The 19,993-nt window shown below is 34.2% G+C and overlaps 1 protein-coding gene across 1 annotated transcript; it reads left to right on the top strand.

Annotated features, from left to right (window-relative positions):
* The first annotated feature begins 6,366 nt into the window (after window positions 1–6,366).
* On the top strand, window positions 6,367–10,118 carry LOC149542091 (large ribosomal subunit protein uL22y-like). Its single transcript, XM_089797140.1, has 7 exons — window positions 6,367–6,495; window positions 6,602–6,638; window positions 8,192–8,232; window positions 8,558–8,788; window positions 8,885–8,987; window positions 9,121–9,188; window positions 9,532–10,118. The coding sequence occupies exons 1-7, from the start codon at window positions 6,493–6,495 to the stop codon at window positions 9,598–9,600; spliced, it is 552 nt and encodes a 183-aa protein (XP_089653266.1). The 5' UTR covers window positions 6,367–6,492; the 3' UTR covers window positions 9,601–10,118.
* The last annotated feature ends 9,875 nt before the right edge of the window (window positions 10,119–19,993 follow it).

Raw genomic sequence — 19,993 nt, 5'->3', positions numbered from 1 at the left:
ATCGTATTGATTGCTGAAATATTTGTGGATGATATCATATTTGGTGGTAATGATTTATTGTAAAAATTATTTAGTAATCAAATGAGTAAGGAATTTGAGATGTCTATGTTTGGTGAGGTCAAACTTTTTGTAGGATTACAAGTTCGTCAAACAAAAGATGGTATATATGTGACTCAATCTAAGTATGTTAAGGAGACTTTTAAAGTATTTGGGATGGATGAGTCAAGGTCAGTCGCTACACCTATGGTGATTGGATGTAAATTATCTAAGGAGGGTAGTACTATTGAGGTAAATAAGACACAATATAGGTCAATGATTAGGAAGTTACAATATGTCAAGTGCATATTAAACCAGATATTGTGCATGTGGTTGGAATTGTTGCAAGGTTTTTCTCTAATCCTAAGGAAATACACATGATTGTTGTAAAAGGATATTCAAATATTTGAAAGGAATTGAAGAATTTGGACTGTGGTACAAACAAGATGGTGAGTTTTGACTCAAAGTCTATACTGATGTTGATTGGGATGAAAATGTTGATGGCATAAAAAGTACAAGTGGCATAACTTTCTTCCTAGGAGAAAGACTGATTACATGGTTGAGCAAGAATGAAAGCTACAACTCACAATCTACTACTAAAGCTGAGTATGTTGTTGTTGTAATTAAGTATTAAAATATTGTCTTAACTAAGCAATTATTGTAAAGAAGGCAAGAAGAAGTTACTAAGCCTGTCACTATCTATTGTGATAACATTGGTGCAATAAACATATCCAAGAATCCAATCATGCATGCAAAAACCAAGCATATACCTATCAAGTATCACTCCTTGAGAGAGAAAGTATAAGAGAAGAAAGTGAGGCTTGAAAGTGTGAATCTAAATAAAAAATTGTAGACATATTTTCTAAGCTATTGCTTAAAGATGCTATTGAGTATCTAAGAGGTAAGTCGGGGGTCCTTCCCCTATCCAAGATTAACTAAGAAAGTATGCATATTGCATAAATTCATGAACAATTAGATATATCTTTGTGGAGTTGCTTCAAGAGTTCGTTCTTTAGGATCTATTTCTTGAAGATATGCAAGTGATTAGAATGAAACTAATGTAAACAATACATGCAAGGTACAAGGTATTACCACAAGGTTTTATAAGTTTCACATTAGAACTTATATTTACCTTTGGCATTGTTGTCAAAGGCGAAGAGAAGTAATTAAGGGGGAGTGAAGTGACTAAAGTGATTGGAAGATAATGACTAAAAGGGGAGAAAAGAAATAAGAAGTGAATTTTATATGGACAAGATATAAAGCTTAATGGAGAACTATACCCAAAGGGGGAGGATTTGTGAAGATGAAGTTGTTGAAGATATAGACCGAGTGAACTTGAAGCTAGAATTTGTTACAAAGAACTTAAATGAAGTCAAAGAGTTGAAAAGTTGTATTGTTGTCAATGCATACATTTTATTATCTTATGTGCAATGTTTTGTAATGAAAAATCTTATGTTTATGTGTTTACATCAATGCCAAAGGGGGGGATTGTTAGCCCCAATTGATAATGTTGTTATTATATGTAAAAGATTCATATCAGTTGTCATGTTGTCATTGATGTCAAGCCTTAGTTGGTTAGAAACTATGATAATTTAGTAGAGTACTAGATCATTTGATTGATGAAGAGGATTTGAAGAAAGTATGATGATGAAAAAATGACAAGTATGGTGTTCAATGGGTACTTGAATGATTTGGACTATGAACGTATAATATTGGTTTGATTATTTTCTAATCACATAATGATGTGATTAAGTGGTGAAGATCATGTATATGCAAGAGAGTTTGATCAGTGAATGAATAAATGCAGTATTAACTGAGCTTCTACAGTTGTCACTAGGCACCGGACAAAGAAGAGTTAAAGTTTAGTGTTAACTAAGTAATTTTCATTACTAACAAGTGATGTATTGTTTGAGTAAAGTTGCAATGTTCATCAAGCTTGAACATAAAGAAAAAGTCAAGACAAGATTAATTGAGGCTAACATTTCATGAAAATTAAGAATGTTCAAGAAGTTCAAGGGATAAAGTCAAAGTTAGTTACGAGGTCTACGATGGGAAAAATATAATGAAGATATGATGACGAAGATTTAACAGAATGGAGATGAGCACAAATTTCAAGTTGTAACTATTTTCCAAGTGACTAAATTCATTGAATCTAAAATCTATGATTGTGATTAAGTGACAAAATCTGGAAGAGTCTAGAGTACCAAAGTTACCTATTTAAGGAGATGAATGAGATTGTTTTTGGTTGTTGATGATGTGAAGATTGTTCACTAATTGTTGTTGATTGAAGTGCAATAAGAAGATAGAAGGTGAACCAAGCATAACAAAAGTGCAAAGATCAAGCAAGAGGGAGTGCAAGTGATAGTGTGAGTGTGTGAATCAATTAGTAAGATATTAGAAGGAAGATACAAAGCGAAGCATAAAATCTGAACAAGCAAGGTAGTGCTAAACCTAGCAAATCACTTGATTGTTACTTTCTTACCATTGTAGCAAATAAAATCTCTTAACCATGTGGATCTAACAAGTCTTTAAAATCCTATACGGTAGCATCAATTAGTGATGCTTATAAGTCCTTTAGAGAAGGCTACTTTTAAGAAATGTTAATGAGTGATAAGGTCTAGATGATCTTTGGTTAAAATCCTCTAACAAGGTCACACTAAAAATTTGCATGTAACCTTTAACAAGGTTGGCTCCTAACATAGCTCACTTCAAAAGGGTGAAATATTTGGGTTGTCAGTTACTATGTGGTTTTTTCCTTTATAGGGTTTCCACATTAAATAATTGTGTTAAATGTGTGAATGCTTATGTGTTGCAAAGTTAATTCTCATGTTATTTCTTTATGTTGCAAGTCGGTATTACTTTGATACTCAGTATAAGTAAAGAATGAGATAATGATGCAGGAGCATCCTGGGTGTAAGAGCAATCTTGCATCACCCCAAAAAAAATATTTTCTTTTCAGTCTTTTCTTTTTTAATAAGGACTAGTAGACATGGTGGTTACTATTTATGGGAACTTGCTATTTTTAGTAAGTTTATCATACGAGTTCAGAATGCTCTCATTTTCTACATGAAGGTTCATTTTGGAATTATAAGCCTACCATAAAAATCTCATTACTCCAACTTAAGTATTTGAGAAGTTATTGAGGATTTTTGATGGAAAAATTTACAGAAAAATCTTTAGGCTCACCATTGGAGGCCTTAGAGTGCTCAGATGAGGTATGAAAACTCAACAAAAGGGTACTTGCATGATTTTGAGCCTCTAGATCACCAGCTGGCGTTTTCGAAAAGTGGTTATAATAGCCAATTGGAGCAACAGTTTGAGAGTTATGGCCTTCTGAAGTTGGGCTACCAAAATTTCTAAAATAATTTGTCAAAAAGGTATTTAGCTGACTTTATATGTATTCTTAGGGTCTTTTAGCCCTAGGTATAAAGTTGCCTATTTAAGAAAGGCCCGAACATTGTCTAGGACAACTTTGGGTGGTAGCTCGCAGCATAGTCTTGCAAATTACTGTAATGAAGGTGCCCATGTGGGTTACCATATTATACTTGTGAATTTTGTAATTCTGCATTTGCGGTGCAAATAAGAAGTCCATATTTTATTCTTGCATTTACTGTTGTTTTTTGGTTTCTACTATGTGTTTATGCTATTAAGGGGAGCACCCTTCATTAGATAACAATTTAAAGTAAAGTTGTTATATGTTTGATTTGAGAAGTTGAATGTGGTTACCAAGTTATTGATATGAAAGTTTATGCAGTTTGAATTGGTACCAAACTGTTGGAAGGCCTATGGATATAATTGATTCAACCTCCTCTCATTTATCTAACATTCGGATTTTGCTCATACTAATATTGGAAGTTTATGCATAACATAACTTGAAAAATCAAATGTAGAAATAGATCTAACTAAGTATTACATCCATGAAATGTAAACACATAACACAAAAGATTTTTGTAGCTCATAAACACTTCGAGTTGAAGAACAAACTAAGGTGGGGATGACACCCACAAATCTTCACTATTGCAGTAACAAAGTTAACTTGTTAAGGTTGCAATTTTGATCACTTTTGATGATCTACCCTATGAGGGGTTTGTCCTATTAAAAGCTTTAAGACTGTTAGGTCTTACCTTGATTAAAGGATTTAACACTTACAATGAAGTAAGAAACCTATTAGGATATTTACTAAGGCTTGATAAAAACACTTTGTTAAGAGATTTTCCCTGATTCAATCTATCAAAACTGATTTAGTACCTGATCCTTCGGTCTGCACTTATAATTGTTGATTACATATCTTCTCCTTCCAATCTTTGGTCTAATCTCCAATATGATATATCTTTACTCTGTCCTTCACTGCTTCATTAGGTCGCTAGCTTTGTTCTTCACAAGTTTCACATGTAGTATGCAAAACTTAACTCCTTTGCATAATTCTCACACTCTTCTGTGATCACTTACTCCATTTGTTAGAATAGGGTTTGAATATGCCTATTTAAAGACATCTATAGAGTCTTCTAGATGCTCCCTTTTTTTCCTCTTCATTTGATTGGTTGTTCATCCCTCTTAGGGATCAGTGATCCACTTCAAAATGCGTAACAACCTTTGTAACAAACTCTACGATCGTTAAATGTCATGTCCATGTTGACTTGAAATGGTTTAACTAGTTTGCATCATTCTAGACTTTTATGTTCTCTCTATGTTACTTGACACACACTATCTTTGATGCTCGGTCATAATTGTTCTCTCTGTTGTTGCTCGACCTTAACTGTACCCGGCTCCTTTTGCATAACTCGCCATTTATGTGCTTTGTTTGCTCAACATTCACTATACTCGGCTTATATTGAAAGTACTCGATGACCAAAGACTTGCTTGGCTCCTATAGAGCTCGACATATACATGATTATTTACAAGTCCTTACATGACTCGACCTATATAGAGTAGCTCCGTTGCAATGATGACCGACTGACTTTGGCTTATATATGACTAAGTGTTTGACACTAATAGACAACAAGAGTAGAGATACCAACAACTACCCATACCTATTTCACTTGTTCCTTAGAAACCACAACTTGTATATAAGCCTTTTTTTCCATGGATATTTTCTAGGATGGAGGAATTTGTTTGGCCTACATACTGGGGAGGTTGTTGAAGATTTGATTTTTTTTTCATGATTTGTCCACCCATTTGGCCTGGAAAATCCACTGCAATTGGTGTTGTTGATATGTCTCTCTAGCATAAGTCATCCATCCATTATTGATATTTTCCCTAAATTCATGCTTTGGAATTTCCTTCTCAAATTCATCACTTCATCTTCCTGAAATTTGTTGGTCAACCCATGGTTCCTTCCTACTTTCAATTCCTTCACTTGCTTCTTTGTTTTCGCTGAATCCACCATTATTCCCTAGTTCAATGTGTTGCTTCAAATCCTACCTCACCAATTGTCTCTTCTATAATCCCATGCTCTAAATCCCTATTCACTCCATCAATTTGAATTTGGTTTAGTGTTATCCAATGAAAGTATCTTATTTGTTACCTTTAGAATATATTATGTTCCCATTTCAAGTCAAATTCCAATATGCTTTTAATTTGCAAATGTTTTAATGTCTATGCTACTCATTGGAGCTTCATTCTTCATTTCTAAAAGCCTTAATTAGATAGCTTAGGGGTATAACTAAGAAGAACATCCCTTCCTAGAAAACACCATAAAAGGTGTCCTTAAATATTGCTAGTTAATGTATTTTGTAGACATTAAGGCAAAATATTAGAGAGGTCAAAATCAACAAAACTTAAATTCACAAGTCAAGTTCATAGACATAGCTATATATATATATATCACAATGTAGTTGTAGAAGTGAAGTAAAGAGAGTTTTTTTTTTGCCACAAAAAACTCTATTAGAAGTCAATTTTTCTACTAAAAAATTGCTTGATAAGGCTTTTTTTTGAGAAAAATAAATCAATTAACAAATTATCACACTAACCAATTGAATACCTATATATAAAGTTAATATTTATTTCAATATTAGCTTCCATGAGAGTAGTAGAGTTTCTCCATGGTCCCAGGTTTGACTCTGCCCTCAAATTTAATAGGTGAGACGACTTGTAAAAGGATGATCAAAAGACACACTATCATTGAACTAGATCACAAAATATCTCCAAACAATTAAAAAAAAAAAAAAAAAAATTTCAATATATATATATATTGCAAATAATCAAAATACCAAGTCCTCCCTTTTCTTTTTTCCTTTCTTTTGGTTCTTCAATCATTTACTAACCCTAGGATTTTTTTTCCCTTTGGGAATTAGGGGTTTTATAGGCAAAGTATATTTAACGAAAAAGATTATTCTCGTCAATTTTGTGAGAATTAGGGTTTCGCGACCCTTTATACAAGGGGAAGCAGCACAATCGCTATTCCTCCATTCCGCCATTGAAGAGGACTAAACAGGGAGAAGAAGAAGAATCGCTGCAATGGTATGCCTTTGGGTCACCTCATTCTTGTAGTAAACGGCAATATTATAGGCTGTCAATATCCAGTTACAATGTTCTGATTCAGTAGTCTTCTGTTTTGTCTCTGCAGGTGAAGTACTCAAGGGAGCCCGATAATCAGACAAAAGGTAAGCTAATGCTCTTTGCAAATGAAACCTCGATCTGTAAATGTTTTATAATTGTCAAAAACGCTTCTCATACTTGAGAGTTTGAAGGGTTTAATACTGTGAAAACGGTCACGTAATCAACCCTAATCTATGGAACTGCAATACATTAAATCCTAATACAGTAGTAATGAGGAGGAAGCCTTCATCGCGTTGTGGCTATGCAACGGTTCTGCCATAGCTCCCTGTCTAGTGATAGCGAGTTATTATCAAACCGATCGATCAATTTTATTTATTTTAGCTACAGATCCTGCAATTTGTGATTGATGGCACTTAATATTTAATTCTGTGTCGATTTATCAGTAGTGACCTATTTTAAATGGTTGGATTTGTCCGAAGCGAGAGTTAAGTTTTGCTGTATTTTGGCAATATCTTTTTGTTAGAGAGAGATGGTTATTAATGTTCTTTTGTTGCTAATATATTAGATATGGTTATTAATGTTCTTTTGTTGCTAATATATTAGATATGGTTATTAATGTTCTTTTGTTGCTAATATATTAAGTTCATTAAGACTACTTATATTTTGTTCTAGTCTATAGTTGTTTTAATGGCATAGGAGCTCTTCTTCAAATAGAGGTTATACACTTGTTGGCTTAACTGTAGAAAAACTGTATTCTTGAAAGAAAGAGATGGTCACATTCTCATAAATTCCAAGCCATCTATAGGGTAAAAAACATATCACGGGTCAATGAACTTAACTCAGAAGACTAGACAGTTGAATCCTGACAGAATATCACGATATCACATGATATCATACACTACACTAGAAAGTATAAAAGAATCAATTTCCATCTTTATTTCCATATTGGCACCTGGATCATTTTTGTACCTTTTTGATAATTTATGCATAGTGTATGTAGAGGCCCTTAAAGGAAAAAAATATTGCACTGGGCCACTGGCAACTCCTGAATCTGAATTAGCAACTTATGTTTCTAATTTGTCTACATAATATGATGATTGATCGTTGTTTGCACATTTGCTAGCTTAGGTTTGTTTTAGTTCTTATTGGACACATTTGCCAACAGACTTGTGATCGCAGTTTTACGTGTTCTTTAGTTGGTGCTTAGAGTTTTCACTTATTTAAAGGAAAAATATATTGCACTGGGTCTCTGGCAAATGCTGAATTTGAATTAGCAACTAATGTTTCTGATTTGTCTACATAATATGATGATTGATTGTTGTTTGTGCATTTGGTAGCTTAGGCTTGTTTTAGTTCTTATTGGAAACATTTGCCAACAAACTTGTGATCTCAGTTAAGGTGTTCTTTATTTGGCGCTTATAGTTTTTGTTTATTTAAAAAAAAAAATCAAATTGCACTGGGCCAGTGGCAAACCCTGAATCTGAATTAGCAACTTATGTTTTTAATTTGTCTACATAATATGATGATTGATTGTTGTTTGCACATTTGCTAGCTTAGGCTTGTTTTAGTTCTTATTGGAAACATTTGCCAACAGAATTGTTATCTCAGTTTAGGTGTTCTTTATTTGGTGCTTAGAGTTTTTGTTTATTCATTGCAGCATGCAAGGCTCGGGGCTCAGATCTGCGAGTCCATTTTAAGGTATGCTGGTAAAGGTTCTATCGTATTTGGTATTGACCATCCATTGGCATATAAACTAATACTGTAAACAAATATATTTCTTTATTGTGTAATTTAAGGTATAACCTTACATTCTTTTGGTCTTTCTTTGTTGCAAATCATGTTGTATATAATGATACAATATACAAACAAATTTGTTTATTGTGTTATTTAAGGTAGTAAGTTGGTAAAGACTCAATTGTTTTTCAGGATAAATCCTTTTTTCCATTTTGTCTTCCTTTGTAACAGATCTTGGCATATAAACGGATTCTACAAATAACTATATTTATTAAATGTATTATAACAGAATACCCGAGAAACAGCTCAGGCCATCAAGAAATTACACTTGGCAAAGGCCAAGAGATATCTGGAGGATGTTATTGCCCACAAGCAAGCAATACCCTTCCGTCGATTTTGTGGAGGTGTAGGCCGTACTGCACAAGCAAAGTCTCGACATTCAAATGGCCAGGGACGTTGGCCTGTGAAGTCTGCTGAGTTTTTGTTGGGGTTGCTGAAGAATGCAGAAAGCAATGCAGAGGTATAATATTACTCCCAATATACATTACTCCCAATGTACTTTGCAACCTGCTGGCATCCGTATGCTGTAAATTCACTTCTTTTTGTTCCTTTACAGGTTAAAGGGCTTGATGTTGATGCATTATATATATCTCACATCCAAGTGAACCAAGCACAAAAGCAACGGAGAAGAACTTATCGTGCTCATGGAAGAATCAATCGTATGCTTTCAGTTCCTTATTTTATGTTTTATTCTATATTGTGGTGAACAATTCTGGTGCATCTTCATTTGGTAATTTCTTCATTGTAGCCATTTATTGGATTTAAAATACCTCTGGTTGTTTGGCTTTGTAGCTTACATGTCACATCCATGCCACATTGAGTTAATACTGTCTGAAAAAGAGACACCAGTTAAAAAAGAGGTATGCTCATTCTTTTCTATTGCTGTACTTGTAAGTTGTAAGTGATTCTTTTAAGCGTTAGATTCTCTTTTAAATATGTGTTACTGTCAGTAATGAACATGATGTTTGATGTCAAGTAATTTATTAAGTGAATGTTTTGCATGTATAAATAATTCTATCTCTGTGTATTTTTGTATTATTGTTGCATTTTACTTCTTAGAATTGTAAAACTTTTCTGTGGTAAACCTACGAAGATGTATATATTAGGTAAAGCATTGTTTTGAATATTGGTCAGCACAATTTATTTACTTGCTTTATTGTTGTGATATAAGTTCTGACTAAAACCTTTCTGGTTTATAAGCAGGCTGAATCCCAGATTGCTGCCCCAACTAGACAAAAGAGGGGCCCTCTTCGTAGTGGCACCTCATCATAAGGTGCCAGAGCAGTTTTGATGCAGCACTTCACTACCACAGTTTTTGGAAGCACGGGTTTTTTGAGACTTAATTGTTTTGTAGGTTCTCTTGCATGAACTATTTACCTACACGGAGTTTATTTGAGGCACAGACAAAATTTTAAATTTTGTTTAACTTCCTATATTGCAATAATTCTTTTGCCTTAAATGTCTACTTGTGGGTTTAAACTGCAAGTTGCAGTAAGAAGCAATTGTTTTAATCTGCAATGTCTAAGACACTGATAGTTTGTAGGATGTTGTTTGTCAAATAACAGCGTTAAAATTATTTTCCATGCATACCATGTGGAAGTGTCTGCAAGGCTGCCTGGGGAATGAAGCTTCGGGTTCAAAGTGTGTGTTTAGATTTCGACGGACATCTTAGGTTGTATATGTCATGCATTTAAAAAGGACGGGGTTTATTTGCGCTGCTCATAAAATCTCATGGTGCTTGTATCAGATCTTTGCAAGTTAGGCATAAACATGATATTTGAAAGATCAAATCTGTTTTTTTTTTCTTTTTAAGCATACTGTGAATGTCGTACTGGGTGTTTTTTCAGAGTACCCAAAATGTGGAAAATTGGATGTGTTCTAATTTAGTAGATTAAACATACATATCAAACATTTATCAAGAAACGGATGGGCTGGAGTTACTTAGGTGATGGGACTTGTATCAGACATTATTTTCGTTTGCCATTTGATGCTCAATTGTGAATATGTTACCAGTGCATAGATCACATATTTGGCGATCCCTGCTTTTTAGTTAAGGATGTGCATTTGATATTCATTTTTCTTTTTTCATGTTTCCTGCATTTAGACTCGTTTATTTTTACAGTTAAGACAGCATTCTTAAGACCATAGTGTCATTTACAATTTGCCAGAGTTCCCTTTTTCCCTTAATCATTCTAACTGTGAAGACCAGTGATCGTACCTAGTCTGTTTGCAGCTCAATTCCATCAAATCAAACAGTTGTCTTATATTTTATCGGTAGTGTTGTAAAAATTGGGAGGTAATAAAGGTACTGCCAAGTTGGCACAGTTGTTTGAATCTTCTAATATAAGGAGAAAAATCTGGCCCCCTAGCCGCATAAACTGAGAAGACCACACTAGTAAACATTTAACTCACCAATCTCTTTATTTCTTCAGTTAAAACCTGCGGTCCTAATTGTTGGCATAGCTCATTTTGTAGCAGGAGAAACTTTTCCTTGAAAATGAAACCAATTCAATCTTTGAGCTGCTGTGTAATGTTAATGTTCAGCATCAAATGCACAATTCTTCTGAGTTTTGAGTAATTGCATGTTAATTTAAATCAGTTAAAGAGATTCAAACCATTTGTGAATAGAGTTTCTTAATATTGTTGAATATCTGTAATGCTAAGGGAATAAACTAAATCATTTAGAACTTGAAGAGGTTCAAACAAAATGATTTACAGAGCAGTTTAATTATCAGGGCATATGCCTGAATTTACTAGAATTGAGTTTGCTGAGTGCACAGCATAAAATGGGGAATTGCCATTTTTATAAGATGTCATTTGCTTGGAAGGGGATCTTTGTTTTTGGTGATATCATGTGTGATACTTTTGAATATGCTCTTCAAATTTTGGTGAATATCTGTAAAATTAAGGGACAAAACTAAATCATTTAGAACTTAGCGCATTTAAGTTGGAAGATGGGTGACCTCCCAGAAGTGTTATATTCATTCTTATGAAAGATGGGTTCGTGTGAACCACACTACCAATGAAATATGGGTTATTTGACTAAAACTACATGGTTGAATCCTGATAGCAATATCACTTGAAGTTCAAACAAATTGATTTATTGCAGTTTCATGGTCAATTACTGGAATTTAGTTTCTTGGAAGGGGATCTTTTGTTTTGGTCATATATTCCCAGAAAAATATCCCGTTTTCCTGGCCTTGTAAACCATATACTAGTTATCACGCCTAAACTGTTTGGAGCTCAGAAATGACAGTGAATTATATTGAACTTGTTATTATTTGTATTTGCATTGCTAAGAGCAGCCTTCATAATCAAGGCCACATGAGTCAAGTAGTCCACTACTGTATTGTGCCTCGTAAGCTTTTTAACTTGATTGATACAGGTTATAGTGGTTTACTTTTCAGCAGCCTAGAACTGCTTATGCCTAGGTGTTATCGGACTTTCTGTAGCATGATATTTATGTAGTTAGTTGGGTAATGTTTTTGTTTCGTGTACCACTGTCAAGGGTAGTTAAGGCATGCAGGAGACCTCCAAGCAATATTTTAATTCGTTGTGTAAAACTACAAAGCAGTGTAGGCTGATAATGTGGTAGGATTTACAGAAATAATACAAGTGCAATCTGTGGAGCTTACAAGTTATTGTTGACGAGGAATTTGGAACTTTCAGATAGAAAATTGCAATGCTGATAATGTCTAAACTTAGGGCCCGTTTGGTTGCAAGTGTAGGAATTGAGAATTAGAATAGAAAATTTGAATGAGAATGGAGAATGAAGAATAGGAATGGAAAAATGCAATCCAATCTTGTTTATCCCTTGTTTGGTTATGCAAGCTTAAATTGGAATTGGGTTAACTTGCAATCGGCGCCATTTGAAAATATTTCTGAAGATGCAATCGATGCCATTGGAAAATTGCTGAAATATATGAAAATACTGAAAACAAAGTTCCAGCGCACACCCCAGGTCAAAGCGGATTTGAAAATTTAATTAAATTTGAAAAAGTTCAAATCAATGCAAGAATAGCAATTCCAATTACAGGTATTTTTTGGAATGGACAAAAGCTCATTTTGGGGTTAAAATGAGAATACCTATTCCTATTCCCTATTCCTATTCCACACACCAAACAAAGAATACAAATCATATTCTAATTTTCTATTCCTATTCCGGTTGTATTTCAGTAACCAAATGGGCCCTTAGGAGATTAATTAAACCATGATTTGCCCTTGGTCGATCTGTAGCTTGTTATACATCTTTATAAATATAGTATTTTTAAAGTTTTTTTAAATAATCAATCGAGCTAATTTAAATTGTTTTGAATTCTAAACCAATGACCCGTCATTTGTTTCCTCTCATTCAAAGGAGGACTACACCTTCCATTTTTAAATATACGGAGAAACGTTGCAGTTCAATTATTGAATTCAACGAAAGTTGAGAGATGCTGTAAATCATACTATAGTATTGATATTTATGGGGGAGAGGAATCAATAGTTAAGTGGGGTCTAATAGTTGACCACCTTATTCCAATCTTCCAATACATTTTTACTATACAAAGTAATTGATTAATTTATTTGTAAATAAAAATAATCTAAATATTGATTAAAAATATAGAAGTACTTCCAATACATGAAAACTTACAAATGTTATAAAATAAATAAATAAATGAAATCATTAATGAGTGAAATAAATAACTTATTTCTCAAACAAAATATCATAGCTATCTAATATATGCGTGCCACTCAAAATCTAATATGTCCACTTAATAAAATAAGATGTTCACTTAAATAAACATTGATACTTGGTGTACAAATACTATTCTTATGTGTACAACTATTGGGGTAGCCATCTATATGCATAGAGAATCATATCAATAACGTCCCATCACAAATATAAAAGGTTATAACTAATAAATGTCATGAATTTTTAAAAGAAATGTGTGAGATTGTAAAATACTTCTAGTGTTCAACTAATGGTCCTTTTGTTGTGGATATAGGTTGTATGTTCATTTAAGTTGCATATATGTTATATTTCATAGTTATACAATATTCTCTTAACAACAAATGATAATTTTAAATTCAATTATTAGAGATTTTTATAATAAGCTATGGTTGAATGTTTAAAATAAGTACACTACTTTTACTAGTTGCAAGATGAGTCACACCTTCAAACCTTTCAAGGCAACACAATAGAGGCATGAAGTTTGCGAGTTACCAATCAACAAAGGCCACCATGAGATGTTTTAGCAATGTGCTTGAAACCTCTACGAGTTAGAGCCAAGGACTGAGGGGTATTTATAGAGCCAAAAGTGCTCGCGGCATGATCCTAACCTCATATTGGAGCCTCGCCCTTAGTAAGGTGTGATTCTTGGTGGGCTCATTGAGAACCTTTCAACTTCACTAATAGATCAAGGGCCCATTGACAAATGATTCTTTTTTCTTTTTGTCCACTTGCAAAATTTTAGCAGTATTGAAACCTTACAAAGAAACATACAAAAGTCTTAAGATTTATAAGAGAATATGATTCCTATCTAGTCAATCTATTGTAGATAAAGTTTAAGCCCCCTTCTCCCTAAGTTTTTCTAATACAATTCCTTGTGACTTGCACCATAGAGTAATTTAACTAGAATATACTCATCTTCATTAATCTGAAATGTGAAACTTGTTAAAATCTTTATCATTATGTTTGTCATCTAGGTTCTCTTTTGTCTTCTCCCTTATTGCGGGGCTTCACATGAATAAATCCTTCCTTATCAACATGTCCTTTGGACAAAGGGGCCTTCCCCCTATTTTCCCTAGTGAAGAGTTAGATGGGTTAAAAGTTATCACAGGGGATGATGTACTTCTAGGGCATCTTTGCAATAGATTTCCATATTCATGACATTCTAAATTTGAATGGCAGTCTCATAATGAGCTATTTAAATAAACTTCCAAACAAATTTGCACATAAGAAATTACCTTTTGATCTTGAGTTTACATAGCCAAACCCATAGACTTCTTAGAAGCAACGAGATCGAGTGAAGAATGGGATATCCTCAATAGAGTTTAAGCCTACATGCCAAAGTTTGATAAAGAGCTCTACTTATTTGAAGAAATAAGGCCCCCCTTGAAAATCCCCATTCCTATTACTTGTGCAAGAAAAAATAACCAAAAATAATTATTGGCCACCAATGGTATCTTTGTATCTATTTTGGATTCCAAACCCAACTGTAGTGCCTGCCCCTAAGTCGCATTTCTGTCATCCTTGCCAAACTCTTTTAGGCCAATTTATGTTTGATGATTAGTATTATTATTTTAGAGATTATCAGATGTTGTTGTACACTCAATTTATTATATGATGAGATTACTTGGTACTCTATATTTCATGCATGTATGATGATTATTCAATATTTTCAGTTATCGATGATGATTAGTTAGATGGTTTATTATCACACGTGCTTTCTTATGGATACTTACCCCATACTGCATGTGTATGGTGTGCGTGTTTGTTTTCTTTATGTATGGTGTTTCTGATGTGGTTAAGGAAGGGAGTCGTAGTCACCTGCTAGTCGGGATCTACACGATGCACCACTTCCTGCCATTGTCTGTTTAGCTTAAAATATTGTGTCCGTACATGCGTGAATTTTATGCAAGTTGCAGGTACCGGGTATCGACTTCCCTGAATTGCCAGGATGAGCGTACCCTATCGCATTATCTCAATGGTAAGAGAGGGGAGATAAACTCTTAAGTCCAAATCCTAAACCCTTTAGCCAATTGTCCTAATTGATAATTAGGACAAGTATCTGAGTTAAGTACCCTCCGAATGCATCAAATGATGTTATTTCGTGATTATAACCCTTTTTGTTTGATTTAGTATGGTTCTTCTATGATGGGTTTTTATATGTTGCTTTATGAGTCCTTGATGTATTTTCTATTAATTAAGTTTAATTAAAAGGATTAATTAATGATTTAATTTAATAGAAAATTATTATGATATTTTAATATTTAATTATATTTAATTAATTGAGAAATTAATTAAATAAAAAGAATTAGATTTGGAGATAAAAGTTTAAGGATAATTTAGAACATTATAATATTTATTTAATTTAATAATAATATATTTAGAGTTCATTTTTAAATAAATGCTAAATATTATTATTAATTGAATTAATAAATATTTTATTAATTAAGTTTCTAAAATGAATTAAGAAGTGGAAAAGATATTAAATTATTAAAAAGATTCTACATTGCATGATGCGTGCATAAGTTTAAAATAAAAGAAATTTATTAAAAAGATTAATTAATGATTTAATTTAATAGAGAATTATTTTGATATCTTTAATATTTAATTAATTGAGAAATTAATTAAATAAAAGAACTAAATTTGGAGATTAAAGTTCAAAGATAAATTTAGAACATGATAATATTTATTTAATTTAATAATAATATATTTAGAGTTCATTTTTAAATAAATGCTAAATATTATTGTTAATTAAATTAATTAAATATGTTATCAATTAAGTTCTAAAATAAATTAAAAGTTGAAAGATATTAAATTATTAAGAATTCTAGATCGCATGATCTAAGCATGAGTTTAAATATGAGAATTAAATTAAAAGATTAAATAATAGAAATTAATAATGTTATTTTAATTTCATGAAGTGCACATGAGATTAAAGTAATAAATTAATCTAAAATAGAAGTCAAGTAGAATATTAAATAAAGTTATTTAATAAATCAACTTAATGCGCATGAAAGATGAATGCAAAATAAAATAAAAGATAAGAAAGGTTAATTGGAGTTAACTCAGTTGTGCAAAGAGTCTTCTCGGGTGAACGCACAATTAAGTGCCCCGGTTTGAGGAGAAAATTTGCTTATCACAAACGTTGGGGGTTCATTCTTGAAAAGGGGGAATTGGAGACAACATTTTTAGAGACGAATTTGGACGCGGATTTTGGGAGGCAAATCTTCTCACAATTCTTGGGTGTTTGTGTGTTAGCATCAGATTCAGGTAGGGTCTTGTGTTTTGATCATTGCTTGAATTATGCAATTTGATATTTCTGTCTACTTCGTGATTGTAAGAACTTGTCTTCTCAAATTTCATTGTATGAATGTGTCAATTCTTCATTCTGGACCTTTTTGCTATTCGATTTCATCTGTAAATCTAGATTGGAGAACCATTTTAGAAAACCTCGTTCGTAGGTAAAAAGGGAAATTGGGATCAAATTGGGATCTGTGTTTAATTAATAGACTTAAAGAATTTAAATTTGGCAGGAGTTTGAATCTTTGGAAATGAAAATTGTAGTTGAAAATTCGAATGGTTAATATTATTTTCTCTATCAGATTATATTTGTGAATGTTTATAAAAAAAAAAAAAATTAAAAATTTAGAATTAATTAATTATAAAATATATGTAATAATAAAACATATATTATTGAACTTAAATGAGAAGGGTTGTCTTTTAATAAACATTAATTATTTTATATATATTGTTAAATAAATCTAATTTAAAATAAACTTAATTTTATACATTTATAAAATTAAAAAAAATAAAATAAAAAAAAATTATTAATTAAATATTTTGGGTGGGGCGGGGCCACCACTTCCCATGCCCCACGCGCTCCCCCACGACTGCCACAGCAGGTGGTACTGCTGCGCAGCAGCAGTACTTCGTACTACTGCCTGCGGCAGCAGTAACACCTGCGGCCGCAGGTGGACGGCAAGCCGGCAGGCCTTTAAAAACGCCAGTGTTTTATTTAAAAAAAAAAAAATTACGATTTAAAAATTTTATAAATCGTTTGTAAAAATTTTATACGCCGATGTTGGTATTAGTTTTTATACACCGGTATTGGGCTTGGTTTATATATGTAGACGACTGTTCTTGCTAGAAGGTGTTGAAGATTTTTCATATTTGCCAGTGTGTACTGATGAGTCCCAGGATCGTTTCGGTCTTGATGACATCCAGGAGGATGAAGTGAACAGTTTTGAAGGTTCAACTTCCTTGACAGTTTCTTTAGGTACAGAAGAGCTTGATAGCAGAACTACAAATTTTGACACTCTGGATGTTGATATGAGTTTTGAAGTTGATTCGAAAAATATGGATGATAATAATCCAGAGACCAGTATCTTTGAAGATACTCCTTTAGGCAATGCGTCGGAGGGAGTTTATAGAAGACAGTCTAGCCAGAGCCATCATGTGGTTAGCCAGTTGAAAGTTAGTGAGCGAGACATTACTATTGCTTGTGAGCATTTTGATACTGCTCGTCAGTTGTTGGCTGTTACTGGTTGGGGTTCTTCTATGACAGATGAGTCCAGCGATGGTTACTTTTCTTTGGCAGAGATTCATGCCTTGCGTGAAGCTGTTCGGATTTTAAAGCAGGATTATTTACGATTGGTAGCCGACCGTGATCACTTGGTTGAGTGGGGAAGTACAGCCTATGAGGCACTCTTGGATCGTGAAGAGGAGGTGAGTGAGCTTTCCCAAGAGCTCATAGTGACTACTGAGGCATTAGAGGACACACAGCGAGATCTACAGAAGTCGCAGTTTCAGTTGAAGGAGGTGACCGTGGAGTTGGAGCATTTGCGGTCAAAACCAGCCCCAGACCCAATTCATTTGACTACTGAGGTAGATGACGGTAAGTACACTCCTACAGTTGCTTTTGAGGAGCTTATTGTTGAGACTGACACACATGTTCAGGGTTTGGAAGAAGTTGGTTTTAATGAGTTTGGGATACCGGTAGAGTCCAGTTTCCAGATTGATTCTTCTCAGATAGTTGATAGTGTGGTACAGCTAAGTATGCCACCCTTTCAGGAGGACCAGTTGTGGTGTAAAGGGGAGTATGTTAATGTTTCCTCATATAATTTTTACTGCACTGAACCGTTCATGAAGTATTTGTTGGATAGCGCATGTGTTCAGTTAGACTCGCATAAGGTGACAGAAGGTGTTCTCATCCAAGATACTAGTGTTATTCGCGGATTGGTTGAGAAGATTATAGGGGTCCTTTCTACTATGCTACCTCACAAGGATCTCGAGGAGGAGTTTGTTGAGCAGAGTGCACAGGGTCCTATCCGACCTACAGTCACTCAGAGTCAGAAAATGGAGCCATCTGTTGATTCCCAGTTCAGTGATGATGAGCCAGCAACAGAGTTTGGAGGTTCTTACCGGCATTATACGGTAGGGTACGCTCATCATTTTCCTTTTGACACAGAGATAGAAGATTTTATTTCACGCAGATGTAGATTGGCTCCAGTTTCTTACCATCCATTAGGGGATAGATTGGCACCATCTTTTGAAAATAAAATTGGTAGTAGCAAGTTACTCAGCCTACAGCATCGACACACCTGGAGTAGTTTTTCAGAGATTGGATTTGATGGCAATGATTCAGGTACCTATGGCTGTTGTCATATCTACAATGCAGTTGGGTGCAGGAGTCTTTTTGACAGGGGTTTGAGTTTTGATAGAGTTGATGTTTCAGTTGGCTTGAGTTCCGCAGAATGTTTTCTTCTACCGGCATCTACAGTTGGTTTTCAGATGATTTCAGCAGAAGTGTCAGTTGTTTGGAGGTTGAGTACAGTTTCTCAGTTACTGGTATTGATGATTTCTCCACGGGAGTATGATGCGGATTGGGATGATACACAGATTTACATTTGGGATCCAGGTAGACTGATTGGGTCATGGTTCAGCCATTGCTTGGGGACAAGCAATTTCAGGAAGGGCGGACTGTCATGTCCCCAATTTTTGGTGACAGTTCGATTTAATTAATTTAATTAATGGTTGTCCAAGGACGACTAATTAATTATTTTAATTAAATAAATAGTTATTAAAAGATAACTTTATATTTAATAAAGTGACTTGGAAAATATTTAATAAAGTCACTTAAGAGATAAGATCAAAAAGGTTCTAGAAGTCTCTGGAGAGGATGGAGGGAAAAGAATAAATAGGCACCCCGGGGCTCCATTCGAATCAGGCAGTTGATTATCTCTCTTTGATTTCCAGATTGTGATTTAATCACAAGTGCATTGTGGAACCTAGGGTTTTCGCAATTGTCACAGTTGGCCATTGAGAACGATAACTCTCAATTGGTACGCAATTTTGAGGGTGTGAAATATCATCCGAATTATTGCAATCCTGGAAATGGTACCACAGCCATTTCATTGAAGCAAAGTTGTGGCCTAAGGCTAGATTTCCGCAGAAGTTTTTAACAGGGGGAAAAGAATTAATCAGAGATAGAGTGAAGGTTTCCTGACAGCCCACCACGCCCGCAAAGACCAGTTTATTTTGAGCCAACATTGTCATCCGATTGCGTGGGTCTTGAGTCATCACATTCCGCAGTAGGATCGCACAGGCGTTGGTTCTGAGGAGTGCATATCGTGAGGAGTGCATATCACATGCATTTGTTCAAGATCGCTGAAGGTGGAGGGAACAATCAGCGCGACCGGCAGAAGCATCAACGCCAATTCATCGGGAGTTCGGGTAATTAATAGCGACCCTGTATAAAGCCCACCGCAAGAGTTAGAAAACAATCTCTAACCCACCCGCAACGTGAGAGCTTCAACATTGTCTTCGATTGCGGGACGAATTTGAATCTGACTCCATTTGTTAGCACTCACAAGTCGAAGGCATCACCACGGGAGGAACCCATTCGCATCAAAGTCGACGACGGAACAACTGTTAACTGGTTCCTTTCTCAGGACG

This window comes from Cupressus sempervirens, chromosome 8 (assembly GCF_028749045.1).
Source record: "Cupressus sempervirens isolate cs-2001-9-10 chromosome 8, ASM2874904v1, whole genome shotgun sequence".
Taxonomy (NCBI): Eukaryota; Viridiplantae; Streptophyta; class Pinopsida; order Cupressales; family Cupressaceae; genus Cupressus; species Cupressus sempervirens.
The sequence above is the reverse complement of the archived record's forward strand: the minus strand, read 5'-3'. Positions and strand labels throughout refer to the sequence as shown.